Genomic DNA, 13,831 nt, shown 5'->3' on the forward strand with positions numbered 1-13,831 from the left:
AACCAAGAAGCAGACTCTTAACTATAGAGAACAAAATGATGATTACCAGAGGAGAGGTGGGGGGGGGATGGGTGAAATAGGTGATGGGGATTAAGGAATGCAATCATGATGAGTACCAGGTGATTAAAATAAAAACTTAAAAAATTTTTTTGTAGTAAGTAAAAACTACTAACAGTATTAAATGCTACCTAGGGGAGCAAGTAAGATTAAGACTACAAAGTATTATTGGATTTAGCTTCATGGAAGTCATTGACAACTTTATGGAGAGTCCCTTGTCTGACTGGCTAAGACATGATGGGGAGGTGAGAGGATGATAGATAATGAGCATAGATGATTCTATGAGAAGTTCAGCTATAAAAGGAAGGAGAGAGATGGGAGTTACTAGGTAGATTGAGAGAGGTTTTGTTCTGTTTTGCTTTTAAAACTTGATAAACTTGAGTTTGCTTGAATGCTAATGGGAAGGATCTAGTTGGGAGGAAAGAAGCTGAAAATACAGATGGAAGGCATCCACTTAAGAAGAAGGTTCCTGAAAAAAAAAAAAAAAAAGAAAGAAAGAAAAAAGAAAAAAAAAAAAAGGTTCCTGGGCAGCTCGGGTGGCTCAGCGGTTTAGCGCCGCCTTCAGCCCAGGGTGTGATCCTGGAGACCCGGGATTGAGTCCCACGTCGGGCTCCCTGCATGGAGCCTGCTTCTCCCTCTGCCTGTGTCTCTGCCTCTCTCTCTCTGTGTCTCTCATAAATAATTTTTTTTTTTTTAAAGAAGAAGGTTCCTGAGGAGGCAGGAAAGGGCAGTGTCAGAACACAGGTGTGGGGCTGGCTTTCCTACGAGGAGGGAGGGGATACACATTCTGTTGCAACGTGGAAGGAAAAGAGTGTAAGTGCAAATCATGAACTTTGGAAACTAAGAATGTGGGAAGTCCAGGAGTAACTGTCTGTTCCTATCTACATTTTTTAAAGAATTAAACTATTCCAGGGGCACCTGGAGGTTCAGTCCATTAAGTGTCGTATGACTCTTGATTTCAGCTCAGGTCATTATCTCATGGTTGTGGGATCGATCCCCGCATCAGGCTCTGCACTCAGCATGGAGTCTGCTTCAGACTATCTCTCCCTCTCCCTCCCACTCACTCATTCACTCTCTCTCTTTCTCTCTCCAAAAATAATAAAGAAAATCTTAAGAAAAAAAAGAATTAGAATATTCCAAGAACTCTTTTGTTTTCTTTATGAAGTGAGAAAAAAAGTTAAAAGCCTCACCCCTCTAAAATAATCCAACCTCCATTTATGAAGAGTTCAATTAGATTCTATTTTACTTCTCTCTTTCTAAGTGTCTAATACAACATGCAATCAGAGCTACTTTTAGAGAATTAGAATCAGGACAAATATTTATTCCAAAGTATTTGTTATAATTGGTTCATCAGAGCACCAATACTATTGATAGTCATATATATATGTACATAGATAGATATAGATACACATACACATACACAGAATATTCTATTTTCTGATGTTATGGTTTTTATTTTTTGATATACCCTACAAAATTCATAAGCTACTTGAAATATGTTTCAAGTCTTTTCCCATCTCTGTATTCTTTTTGTTTTTTTTTTAAGATTTTATTTTAAGTAATCTCTACACCCAGCATGAGTTTGAACTCACAGCCCTGAGATCAAGAGCCACACATTCCACATACCAAGCCAGCCAGGTGCCCCTATTTGTTTTCACAGCAACAAACAGAGTTCCTTGTATATAGTAGCTGTTCAAAAATAATTTTTGAGCTTGAATAATATTTATAATTTTTAGCTATGAGATTTTATTCATACACTCAGATTATTTTATGTAATAGGATAGTTTATACATCACTCTAAATTCGATGTTTAAAATTATCTTCATTCTGTCATACAAAAAATCCAGTTCACTAAGCAGCATTATGGTTCTACGAATTGGTAACTAAAATTTCCTTTGCTAACACCAAACAGAATTCTTTTTTTTTTTTGACATTCATCTTCCAAATTTTATTCATAACTGTTGAATATGTGTGTAAGAATGCAAATACATCATTACTAGAAAGATAATTTAAATAGCTAAATAGACATGGTATAAATAACTGCAACACAATGATAGTACTGAATAAGTCAAAGCATGATCTTTTATGACATTTTTGCAAAAAAAAAGGGATATTTTTATGGGGTACTTTATATAATATTTATTTTTAAAAAAGATTTATTTTAGGTGGGGGGTGCAGAGGGAGAGAGAAAATCTCAAGAAGACTTCCAGCTGAGCCCCACTTGGGGCTTAATCTCACCACCTGAGATCATGACCTGAGCTGAAATCAAGAGTCGGATACTTAACTGACTGAGGCACCCAGGTACCCCTATAATATTTCATTTAAAAAGAGGTAATATTGTTATCAGGGCTGTTGAACAGTGTTCTCCCCCCAAATCCATGTTTATCCAGAACCTCAGAATATAAACTATTTTGAAAATGTGGCGTTTCTTTTTTTAATATATATAATTAGTTAAGATGGCAACATGTCATGGAAAAGTATGTTTGTGTGAGCAAACATAATTCTTAAAAAAAAAACAAAACCCAAATATCTTCAAGTAACAAATCCCTAATAATTACAAAATTCTATATAAAAGGTTAAAACTTCCTTATACTAAAAGATTAACCTTTAAAAAAGTAAGCAGAAAAAAAATTAAAAAGTAAGCAGAAAGATATTCTATCTTTTTCTTAATGGCTATTTAGAAACATTTCCAGCTTATTTGTTGGGCCCTGTACTAAGGTATATGAAAGGACCAAGAACCCAATGATCCAGACTGGATGCAAATTGCTCTTCATTATAAAGACTTTGGGTATAAAATAAGTTATGGCCAGGGAAGATAGCTTGCATCGGATAGAAGGTGAGAACAACTGGCATCTAGGAAAGACTCAGAAATAAAGCTGGTCAAGTAATAATGGCCAGATTACAGAAAATCTTGGAAACTAGAAAGAGGATTTTACATCTTATGTGGTAAGAAATGAAGATCACTGTAGTCGTTGAGCAGAGAAATGTTATGTAAACAGAAGTATTAATGAAGCAGAGGGTGTAGTCTCCAGAGTCCATGCCTTATTTGAATCCTGATTCCATCACTCGTTAGCTGTGTACTCCTGGGAAAGACAGTTAACTTTTCTAGGGACAGGTATCCTAGGGCAATAACAACATTCAGCTCTTAGAATTATTATGAATATGAGATTAAAAATGATAGTTGAGGCACTTAGCATAATTCCGGGCACATAGTAACAACACAATGAATGAATGCTATTCACACTAAAGGAACATGATTAAAAGATGTAGGCTGATAGGAGGCTACCAGGAACTGGAAAGTAGCAATGGAAATTTAGAAGGATAAGACCCATTTGAAAGAAGACTTGGTGATTGTCAGAAGGTAAGATCTGGAAGGAAGGAAGGAAGGAAGGAAGGAAGGAAGGAAGGAAGGAAGGAAGGAAGGAACGGAGGGAGGGAGGGAGGGAGGGAAGTGTATTATTTACTTTGGTACTTAGTAGCTGAGCTCCCCTGCTTATGCATGGGAAGTTTTCCACTGTACAAAAGAGGTTTGATGAGAGGCAGGAACTGAATCTCCCATAAACCTGGAAAGACAGATATTTATTCTCACCGTCCTTAGAAGTTTGGGGTTCAGGACTACCCTAAAGCTAGTAACCTACCTTACTTGAACCTAGGATTTAAAATCCAAGGCAAGCATGATAAATAAGGTACAGTGGATATAGTTCTTCACCATTTTCAACAGCCTTCTTTATCTGCTTAAATGAGCCAGGGCTGACGTTCATTGATGCCATTGAAAAACAATGAATTATAGTTCCAAGTCCTCAAGTCTGGGACACATGGTCAGAGAAGACTTGAATACACATAGTTTGAGATGAAAGCTGAGCAGTGAACAAGTATTTTATGCAAGTTGAAAATATGAGAATAAAAGCAACACAAGAGTATAAGCAATAGAGAAATAACAAAGCCTTGAAAAAGAGAGGAAAAGATAGAAAGGAAGAAGTGCTAGTAAGGACTACAAGGCTGAGCAACAGTTCCAGGAATACAGTAAATAATAAGTATTTGCAAATTGATTACCTGGACTGCGGCACTCTCTAAAAATTTCAAATATTTATACAATAACTCTCACCAGTTTTCTAACTTTACATATTTCTGTACCATTCAGTGATCAAGCCTTATTTAGACCTTAAGCATCTACAAATATAAAGCACCATATAATCTGAGATAATATCTACATCCATATCTTTGTTACCATAAGGCCAAAAGTTAAATTACAGTAAAACTCTTTCAATTAGAGCTCCTATTTTTATATTCATTAAAGATGTCACATGGAAATCTTTAGATGTGAATAATGCATCGAGGGCTTCAGTCATACAAATAATTCAAGAAATGGGGAAGGACAACCTTCATTTATATGGCAAATATTTATTGATGCTGCCTATGTGCAAGGAACTGTTCTAGGTGCTGTGGGATATATTGTTGAGAAAAACAAAACAAAACAAGTTTCTTGCTTCCCAGAGCTTACTTGGGGGGAAGAAGTAGACAGATCAGGTGTTATGAAGAAATATAAGCAGAAGAATCAGATAGAAGGAGGTAGGCAAAAGATTAGAAAGTGATGGACAGGTGATGATTGGCCATGAAGTCTTTTTTTTTGTTTTTTTTTTTGGTAAATTGATGTTTGGAGATGAGTGAATAATTTCTGCTAGGCATTCCAGGAGAGGGAACAGCTAATGGAGTAGCCCAGATGTGGGATAATGTTTGACTTGTTCCATGAAGGAAGCGGAAGCCAGCAGGGCTAGAACTGGAAGAGTGAGGGGAGAAGTAGAATGAAGTGAGTTCAGAGATGTATTCCCAAGTCAGAGAGGTGCTGTCAGGGGATTGCAGGCTATCAGTGCTAGGAATTCAGAGGAAAGGAAGATCAATGTACTGAGAGATAATACACAGAAAGCTTCTAGCACACCACCTGGCAGAGGAGGCACTATATATGATGTTTGTTACTATTATTGTTGCTGTAACAACTGTTGCAAAAACAGTACAAAGAATTCCCAAATACCTTAATCCCAGATTTCCCAAATGTTGTTTTACATTTGCTTTTGCTGTATACACGTGTGTATAATTTTTTTTTTCCTGAACTGTTTTAAGATCAAGTTATAGAGATGATGCCCTTGTACCCTAAATACTTCAGTGTATCTTTCTCAAAGCAAGAAACCCTGTTACGGAACAATACAATCATCGAAATCTGGAACTTAACATTTACACAACGCTGTTACCTGACCAACAGACTTTATTTGGATCTTATCACCTGCTCCAGTTATGTCCTTTAGAGCAAAAGAAATTCAAGGTGATGCAGTATAATAGCTGTCATATCTCTTCAGTCTCCTGAAATGTGGCACGAATTCCTGAGTCTTTTCTGTATTTTGCGACATTAACATTTTGGAAAACTACAGTCACAGAAGTCATTTTGGAGAACGTCTCTAAACTTGGATTTGTTTTTTCCTCACGATTAAATTTGAGTTGTTCACTTCTGGCGAGGATACCACAGATGTACAGCTGAGTTGTCCTTTGTATACTCCTAAGAGGCACATGCTGCTGATTAGTCTCATTACTGGCTATAGGATAATAGCTCATTCGGTTGAGGTGCTGTCTGCCCCATTTCTCCACTGTAAAGATACTAGTTTACCCTTTGTCACTAATAAGCAAGTGGTTGGAAGATCTGTTGAGTTGAAGCTAATTATCTGTTCTCAAACTTTCACCTACTGGTGGTAGCATCTATTGATAATTTTTGACTGAATTAGTTATCATGATAAATTATAATTTTTTGAGTCCTTTCTTTCTGTAATTATTAGTTGGCATTCTAATAATAATTCTAAAGCTGTCCCTCCCCTCGTCTTTATTTGTACTAGTGTGGACTCATGAATACATACTGATTTAATAAATGATAATCTTTTATCATCATTATCTATTTTGGTGTTGAAATTATCCCAGATTTGGACAGTGGTGGTTTCTACAAACTGTCTCTTCTGTCCCTTGTACTGTCTTCATTAGTTGTTGAGCACTTCTTTACTTTCTGGGAAAATAAGATGTTCTGGGTTTACCTTGTATTTTTCCAGTCCTGGAACCAGCTGTTTCTCTAAAGAGCTCTTTGGCCATGTGTTGTTACTAACTAAAACTTCTTTTTTTTCTCCCTTGTTCCCCCAAATAAAAGATTATTTAATACCTTTTGTTGAATCCATTCCTCCAACTGCAAATAATGTTCCAACTGTTGACTTTCTAGGTTTTGTCCGAGGGCTTTGTAACATGGGTCGTCTCTCTGGTAATAAATGGTACTTCATTGCTTCCATAATAAGTTTCTGACATTCTATATCATCCCGAAAAAGTGCATTATTTTCCATGTCTGCCAGGAACTAGAAAAGAGTGGTGAGGATGTATATTAAATGAGCAAGAAAATAGTAATTAAAAGAACATATAGTTCACAAATGGAAATGATCTCATTTAGAAAAAAAAAATCCAAGCCTGGACACTTTTTTTTTTTTTAATTTTATTTATTTATTCATGAGACACACACACACACACAGGCAGAGACACAGACAGAGGGAGAAGCAGGCTCCTCACAGAGAGCCCAATGCAAGACTTGATCCCTGGACTCGGAATCACACCCTGAGCGAAAGGCAGATGCTCAATCACTGAGCCACCCAGGTCTCCCCTGGACACCTATTTTTAACTAATATATTCAATATTTACAAGATTGGCATTTTAAATTTCATTGAAAAATATAAATTGAAGAAGATAGGTGGTATGCTCTGAAACCTGAATAGTGCTTATCTCTGGGTAGTGGAGAAATTGGTGCTTTTTAATAATCTTTTTTACTGCTTTTCTAAAAAAATCACTTTATTTTTTAAATTAGAAATAATTTTAACTGAAGAAGAGTAATTATAAATAGAAATTGACTAATTAGACTGCATTTACCTGACCTCTCTAAACAGTACTCAAAGAACAGCAGGGGTGCCTGGGTAACTCAATGGGTCAGCATCCAACTCTTGATTTTGGCCCAGGTCATGATCTCAGGGTCCTGAGATCTAACCCCTAGAAGGGCTCTGTGCTAGGCAGGGAGTCTGCTTGAGATTCTTTCTCTTCCTCTCCCTGTGCCCCTCCCCCTTCTAAAAAAAACAACAACAGCAAAAACACCTTACAGTTTCTTAAGGGCAAAGAACTCTAAATGGTGATTACCCTAAAAAAATTTAAATCCCTCCTGCTTCATTGAATCCAAGTTTTAAACTTTATGTAATTTTATGCAAATGCATAGAAATGATTTCATCCTGACTTTTAAAAAATGCATTTCTTTTCCTTTTGTGTTTATTTCTCCAACTACCTCCCACCCCTCTTTTTGCTGTATTTCTTTTATTTACTATTGATTCATGTGAAATTAATTTTTAAATAGAGTATGAGCTGAAGAATATTTTAATTTCCTTCAAGGTAGATGGCCAGTTCTGTACCACCACCATTTATTAAATAATCTTCATTTTCAAGTGAATTGAACTTTGGTTACATATTTTATTCTTATAAATATATCTCAGGATATATGAGACCTGTTTTCCGATTCTTTATTCTTTTCCATTGATCTATTTGTCTATTCCTACTCTAATATCAAATTTTTTAGTGTCTTTATAGCACACTCTGATTTTCTGATATAAATCTACCCTTACTGTTCATTTTCATAGTTTTCTTGGCTATTTTTGAGTTTTTAACTTTCCATATAAGCTAAAGATAAATTTATCTAATTCCCCTTCACCATCTTGACCCTGTTGGAATTCTAATATAAACTGCATTAAATTATTTATTAATTGTGGAAGAATTTACAGTTTTATGATATTGTCTTTCCGTTCAGGAAGCCTTTCCATTTGCTGTATACCTTTCTTCATATAGGTCTTATGCCTTTCTTGTATTAAATATACATATTTAATATACATATTACAGATTTTATTATTTTTATTGCTATTGGGAATGGATTCTTAAATTTACATTCTGCAAATATTTTGCTGGAGAGAAAAATCTTTTGATTATTTTATCCTTATATTATAATCTATTATTTTACCACATTCCCTTATAAAACTGTAGTTATTAGGCATACAATCATAATCACCAACATACAGGGATAGTTGACATCTCTTTCTAATGTGTATGCCAATTACTTCATTTGTATTTTATTATTACAATTGCTAAAACATTTAAAGCAATGTTAAATAATTAGTGATACAGAGTACCCCTTTTCTGGTTTGAATTGATATGGTTTTAGTGTTTGACTATTTAGGATGAAAGTTGCTATAGCATTTAGTAATCCATCTTTATTCTATTTAGGCTATTTTCTTCTCTCTCTATTTTACTTCAGAGTTTTAAAACTGAGAATGGTTCCCACATTTTTCCCAAACGCCTTTTACAAATTTACTGATACGATCATATGGCTTTTTCTCCTTTAACTTATTGATATGATTTTCTTGACAGATTTACTTATAATCACTCTTACATTCCTGGAAAAAGGCTTGCCTGGTCATAGTGTATCATTCTTTTGATACACTGCAGGACAGTATTTGATAATATAAGACACATTTTACATATCACATGATTCACGATTTCAAGTATATAATTCAGTGGTTTTTTTTAGCAAATCTGCCAAGTTGTACAACCATGACCATAAACAGTTTTGGAACATTTTCATCACCCCAGTTAGAGCTCACATGCTGTTTGCTATTTAAACTGTTTCCCATCTCCTGTCTCATTGGCTTATCTGTCTCTATAGATTTGCCTTTTTGGGGGGATGTTTTATATAAAGCCATACAATATGCTGACTTGCTTTTTAAAATTATGTTTTTAAGGTTTACCCATGTGTAGCATGTATCAGTACTTCATTTCTTTCATAAAAAATTTTTTATTGTAGTTGGTACACAGTGTACAACATTGTTTCAGGTGTACAACATAGTGATTCAACAACTCTATACATTATGCCCACCACAAGTGTATGCTTACCCACCATTGGTCACTGTTCAACACTGTTACAATACCACTGGCTATATTCCCTATGCTGTCTTTTTTACCCATGACTTATTTATTCCATATGCAGAAGCCTGTATCTCCCACTCCCCTTTACCCATTTTGTTCATCCCCCAACCTCTACTGCTCTGGCAACCATCAGTTTGTACTTATGGCTCTGATTCTTTTTGTTTTTAGATTCCACATAGAAGTTAAATCAATGGTATTTGTCTTTCTCTGACTTCTTTCACTCAGTGTAACACCTTCTAGGCCTATCTATATTGTCACAGATGGCAAGATCTCATCCATTTTTATGGCTGAATAATATTCTGGTGTGTGTGTGTGTGTGTGTATATACCACATATTCTTTATCCACTCATCTATTGATGGAATCATGGGTTGCTTCCATATCTTAGCTATTGTAAGTAATGCTGCAATAAACACAGGATTGTGTATAATTTTTTGAATGAGTGTTGTTTTCTTTGGATAAATACCCAGTAGTGGAATTACTGGATCATATGGTATTTCTATTTTTAATGTTCTGAAGAACCTCCATACTGTCTTCCACAGTGGTGAGGCCAATTTACATTTCCACCAACAGTGCTTGAGTGTTCTTCTTTTTATTGCTAAATGATATTCCATTTACGGATATACCACATTTTGTCTATCTGTTCACAGTTGATGGACACAGATTATTTCCAGTTTTTGGCTGTTATGAATAAAACTGCTACGAGCATTTGCATGCAAGTCTTTATGTAGATAAATGTTTTCATTTCTCTTGGGTAGATAACTAGAAATAGAATTGCTGGGTTATATGGTAAATACATGTTAACTTTTTAAGAAACTGCCAAACAATTTTCCAAGTAGCTACATCATTTTATGTTCCCACCAGCAATATATGAGGGTTCCTGTTCCTCCACATTTCTACTAACAGTTGTTACTATCTCCTTTTATTTTAGCCATTTGAGTGGGTGGGGAATGCAGTTTTACTTTGCAAATGCAAATGAGTAATAATGTTGAGAATATGTTCATATCTTGATAATGGAAGAGTCTCTAACAAAAGTCACTGTAAAAAAGAGTTCATGGTTTTTGGAAACTGAGAACAGCATGCTAACAGTAAAAAAGCCAAATTAAGACATAAGTCTCAGGACCTGTGCCAGAGTATATATTATGATATTAATTATTCCATATTTTTTCTACACACACAAAATATAGTTATATTTGCTATAGAAACCGTTGCTGAATATGCACTGAGTTGGCTCATTTTAACTGATCTTAATGTTTATATTACTTTTGCTATATGTAATTACTTTAGTCCTTTCTAAATAAAAATCAATGTGAAAAAATTATAGAAAGTAAAGTCTTGGGAGACTTAATAGTTACTGCAATCTGAAGTAAAACAATATATATATATATATTTTAAAAATTTTTATTTATTTATGATAGTCACACACACACAGAGAGAGAGAGAGAGAGAGAGAGAGAGAGAGGAAGAGACATAGGCAGAGGGAGAAGCAGGCTCCATGCACCGGGAGCCCAACGTGGGATTCGATCCTGGGTCTCCAGGATCGCGCCCTGGGCCAAAGGCAAGAGCTAAACTGCTGCACCACCCAGGGATCCCTAAAATATATTTTTAATCATGTTAACAGTCTCTATACTTAATAATGGGATTAATCATATTTAAGTAGGAGATGAGAGTAACAGAAGGGAATGTAAAACCATTAATCCACATATCAGATTAATCAAATGGAAGATACAAGAAATCATTTGGAAAATCATTCAGAAGGCACTGAAAGAGAAAAAATACAGACTTGTATTCTCTGCATTTTAGGTGAACACTATGTGTCTTATCCACTATTAGAGAATGACAAATAACTTAAATGAAAATATGTAGAAAAAAGAAACATTTTCAATGTGTAAATTTTTATCCTTACATACCTAATCTCCATATGATTATTTCTCTACAACTGTCCCTTCCAGTACTACTTAGTGTATAAAATAGAATGTGAATATTTCTGAATTCTATAGGTTTAAAAAATGTTTTGGCATCAAAAACAGGTAAATTAAAAGAATGGTAAAGGTAAATACTGGCTCATTTTATATTTTTGACTTTCAGTAGAAAACAGTAATGAGAATTGAGAACAGAATAGTGAAGACCAAGATACTTATAATGCAAGCTAACCATTGGGAACTTTAAGAATTTAGGTGTCAAAATATTTTAAATAATGTACACTTCTCCTAGTATTCCTATCCACATTGTTTGAAGCTTGATCAAATAGAAAAGCTTGTGATGCATTCAAAGGTAAACAAAAATCCACAAACATGTATCTTCTGGATTATTCAGAGTTAAAAAAAAAACACATCACAACAAACCACACTAAATGATCATTTGGTAGAGGATGACAATTACATATATATTTCTTCGGTCATTTTAAGGATCTACTGCGAGAGACACTATAAAAAATTACTATATATGTAAGTTACATCCTTTCTAGCTAGACTCAATAGTGTTTCATATTTACAAAGTAGGGTAAAAGCTCATTGGGAAAGGAACTATTTCACAAAAGTAAATTCTTTTTAAAAATTTTATTTATTGTTTTTAAATTTCATTTATTTTGTTTAATTCCACTATAATTAACATATAGTGTTATATTAGCTTCAGGTGTATAATGTAATGATTCGGCAACTCTACATTACTCAGTGCTCATCATGATAAGTGTATTCTTAATCTGCTTCACCTATTTACAAAAGTAAATTCTTTAGGTAAGTGGGCTTGGTAGCAATTTTTAAATATTAGTCACTTATTATTTGATACCCACTGGACAGTTTAAATAATTGTCATATGTTTCTATCTTTCACAATAAAACATACAGAATATAATCCAATTTTTTCTTCATGAGAACAGAATAACTGGGTTAATCCAGTGGATCTTCTGTCCTTATGTCTCCTGTGTAATATCAGATTATGTTAAAATTTCCTCCTCCCTGACCTTAGAATCTCTTTTTATTTTTTTAATTTAATTTAATTTAATTTAATTTAATTTAATTTAATTTAATTTAATTTAATTTTAGAATCTCTTTTTAATGGCCCTCCAGTTATTTAGGCAAATTTAGGAATTACTACTAAACACTACTGTTTCTGAGGGTTCCATCTCTAGTGCCCTTGCTTTTGCTTTGGCCAAGTCATTCTCTTCCTTTTGGCTGCAACAACCTAAATAAGAAGTTTTCAAAACTTCTTCCTAGACTCCAAGAGGATGAAAGGTACCAAGAAACTCTGGGAACACAATTCTTCCATCTTCTTTCCACTGTAAAATCAGCACTCCATTTTGTATTCTTTGCCTTAAATGACAGCACTTTCCTTAACTTAGTTGCACAAATCAGAATAATTCTGGATCCCCCCCCTTTTTTTGTACCCCACACCTTTAAGTTGTACCAATTCTACATCCTAAACAGCTCTTGAGCCTGGTAATTTCTCTACCTGCACTGCCAGCAAGCACCTAATTCACTTGTCTGAATCCAATAGTCTTCCTAATGGATTTCTACTTTGACTGCTCTAATTCAATATCCGCAATACAGTTAGAGAGGATCCTCCTTCCTAAGCAAGATGGTACTTATATCATTCCCTGCTTAAAATCCTTTAGTGCTTCCCCACTGCTTTGGGGATAAAATGCAAACTCCTTGGCATAGCTAGAGATTCTTTGTCTTCCCACTCTGCCCTTTTATGTCTGCACTTGAGCCATTAAAGCTCTCTTGCTTGATGTATTTGCTCACGACTCCATAACTAGGTCCAGTCTCCTATCTCTCCTGGGCTATCATGCCCCAGTCTTCTGGGTAGCTACTCAGTATGCCGACCAAGTGACACTTCAGAAAGTTCTCCCAGCTTCCCCACCATCAGCCTGGGCGGGCTACTCCAATTATTTTTATAATGCCATATTCATATATTCATCACAGCCTTCCTCTCATTATATCATAATCACACATTTATTTTTTAACTTACTTCTTCCTCCACTTGATATACCTCCCCAACCCAGAAATTTTACACACAATATGTTCAAGGGGCAGACTGGTTCAGTGAAAAAGGCACAGAACTTAACTCTGTCTCTTATTAGCTCTATGTTAGCCAAGTAGCAAAGGCAAATAAAACTACAATGCAGAAGGACAGAAATTTATGCAATCACTTTAGGATTGTGAGCATATGGTTTTACTTTTTTGGCTGGTTACTTCATTTGTACAACAGGTGTTAGGCTAAATGAGTGCCTTTCCACTCTAAGATCTTGTGGTTATGATTATCAGCAGTATCCTGGATAACAGAAACGTGAAATGTCTCTAGGAATCATGCAAATATAGTATCATAAATATTTGAAACTGCAGGACTTAAGTCAATTGTCAGGTTATGGAATCACACAGATTCTTTTCAAAGTCTACTAGGATTTTTTAGATTTAATTTTCTTTAACCTAGAAAACGATAAGGAAAAAACTTCAGCTAGGTACCAGTAAAACAGAACTCTCTTTTTGAAATCTGATTTCAAGGGAAACGTTTTAGAATGTTATTTTTCTTGAATTGTCAACATTTCTTTTTTTTTTTTTAATTAATTAATTTATTTATGATAGTCACACAGAGAGAGAGAGAGAGAGAGAGAGGCAGAGACATAGGCAGAGGGAGAAGCAGGCTCCATGCACCAGGAGCCCGATGTGGGATTTGATCCCCGGTCTCCAGGATCACGCCTTGGGCCAAAGGCAGGCGCCAAACCGCTGCGCCACCCAGGGATCCCCGA

The 13,831-nt window shown here is 35.1% G+C and overlaps 1 protein-coding gene across 14 annotated transcripts in view; it reads right to left on the reverse strand.

Moving 5' to 3' along the window:
• Nucleotides 1-13,831, reverse strand: part of KLHL5 (kelch like family member 5) — an 85,996-nt gene that overhangs the window by 28,224 nt on the left and 43,941 nt on the right. For all 14 annotated transcript variants that reach the window (XM_072737866.1, XM_072737865.1, XM_072737873.1 and 11 more), the window contains one exon: nt 6,251-6,437. In XM_072737866.1, coding sequence (XP_072593967.1) covers nt 6,251-6,437 — 187 coding nt within the window. The remainder of the gene's footprint in view (nt 1-6,250; nt 6,438-13,831) is intronic.

Source organism: Vulpes vulpes, chromosome 14 (assembly GCF_048418805.1).
Source record: "Vulpes vulpes isolate BD-2025 chromosome 14, VulVul3, whole genome shotgun sequence".
Classification (NCBI taxonomy): domain Eukaryota; kingdom Metazoa; phylum Chordata; class Mammalia; order Carnivora; family Canidae; genus Vulpes; species Vulpes vulpes.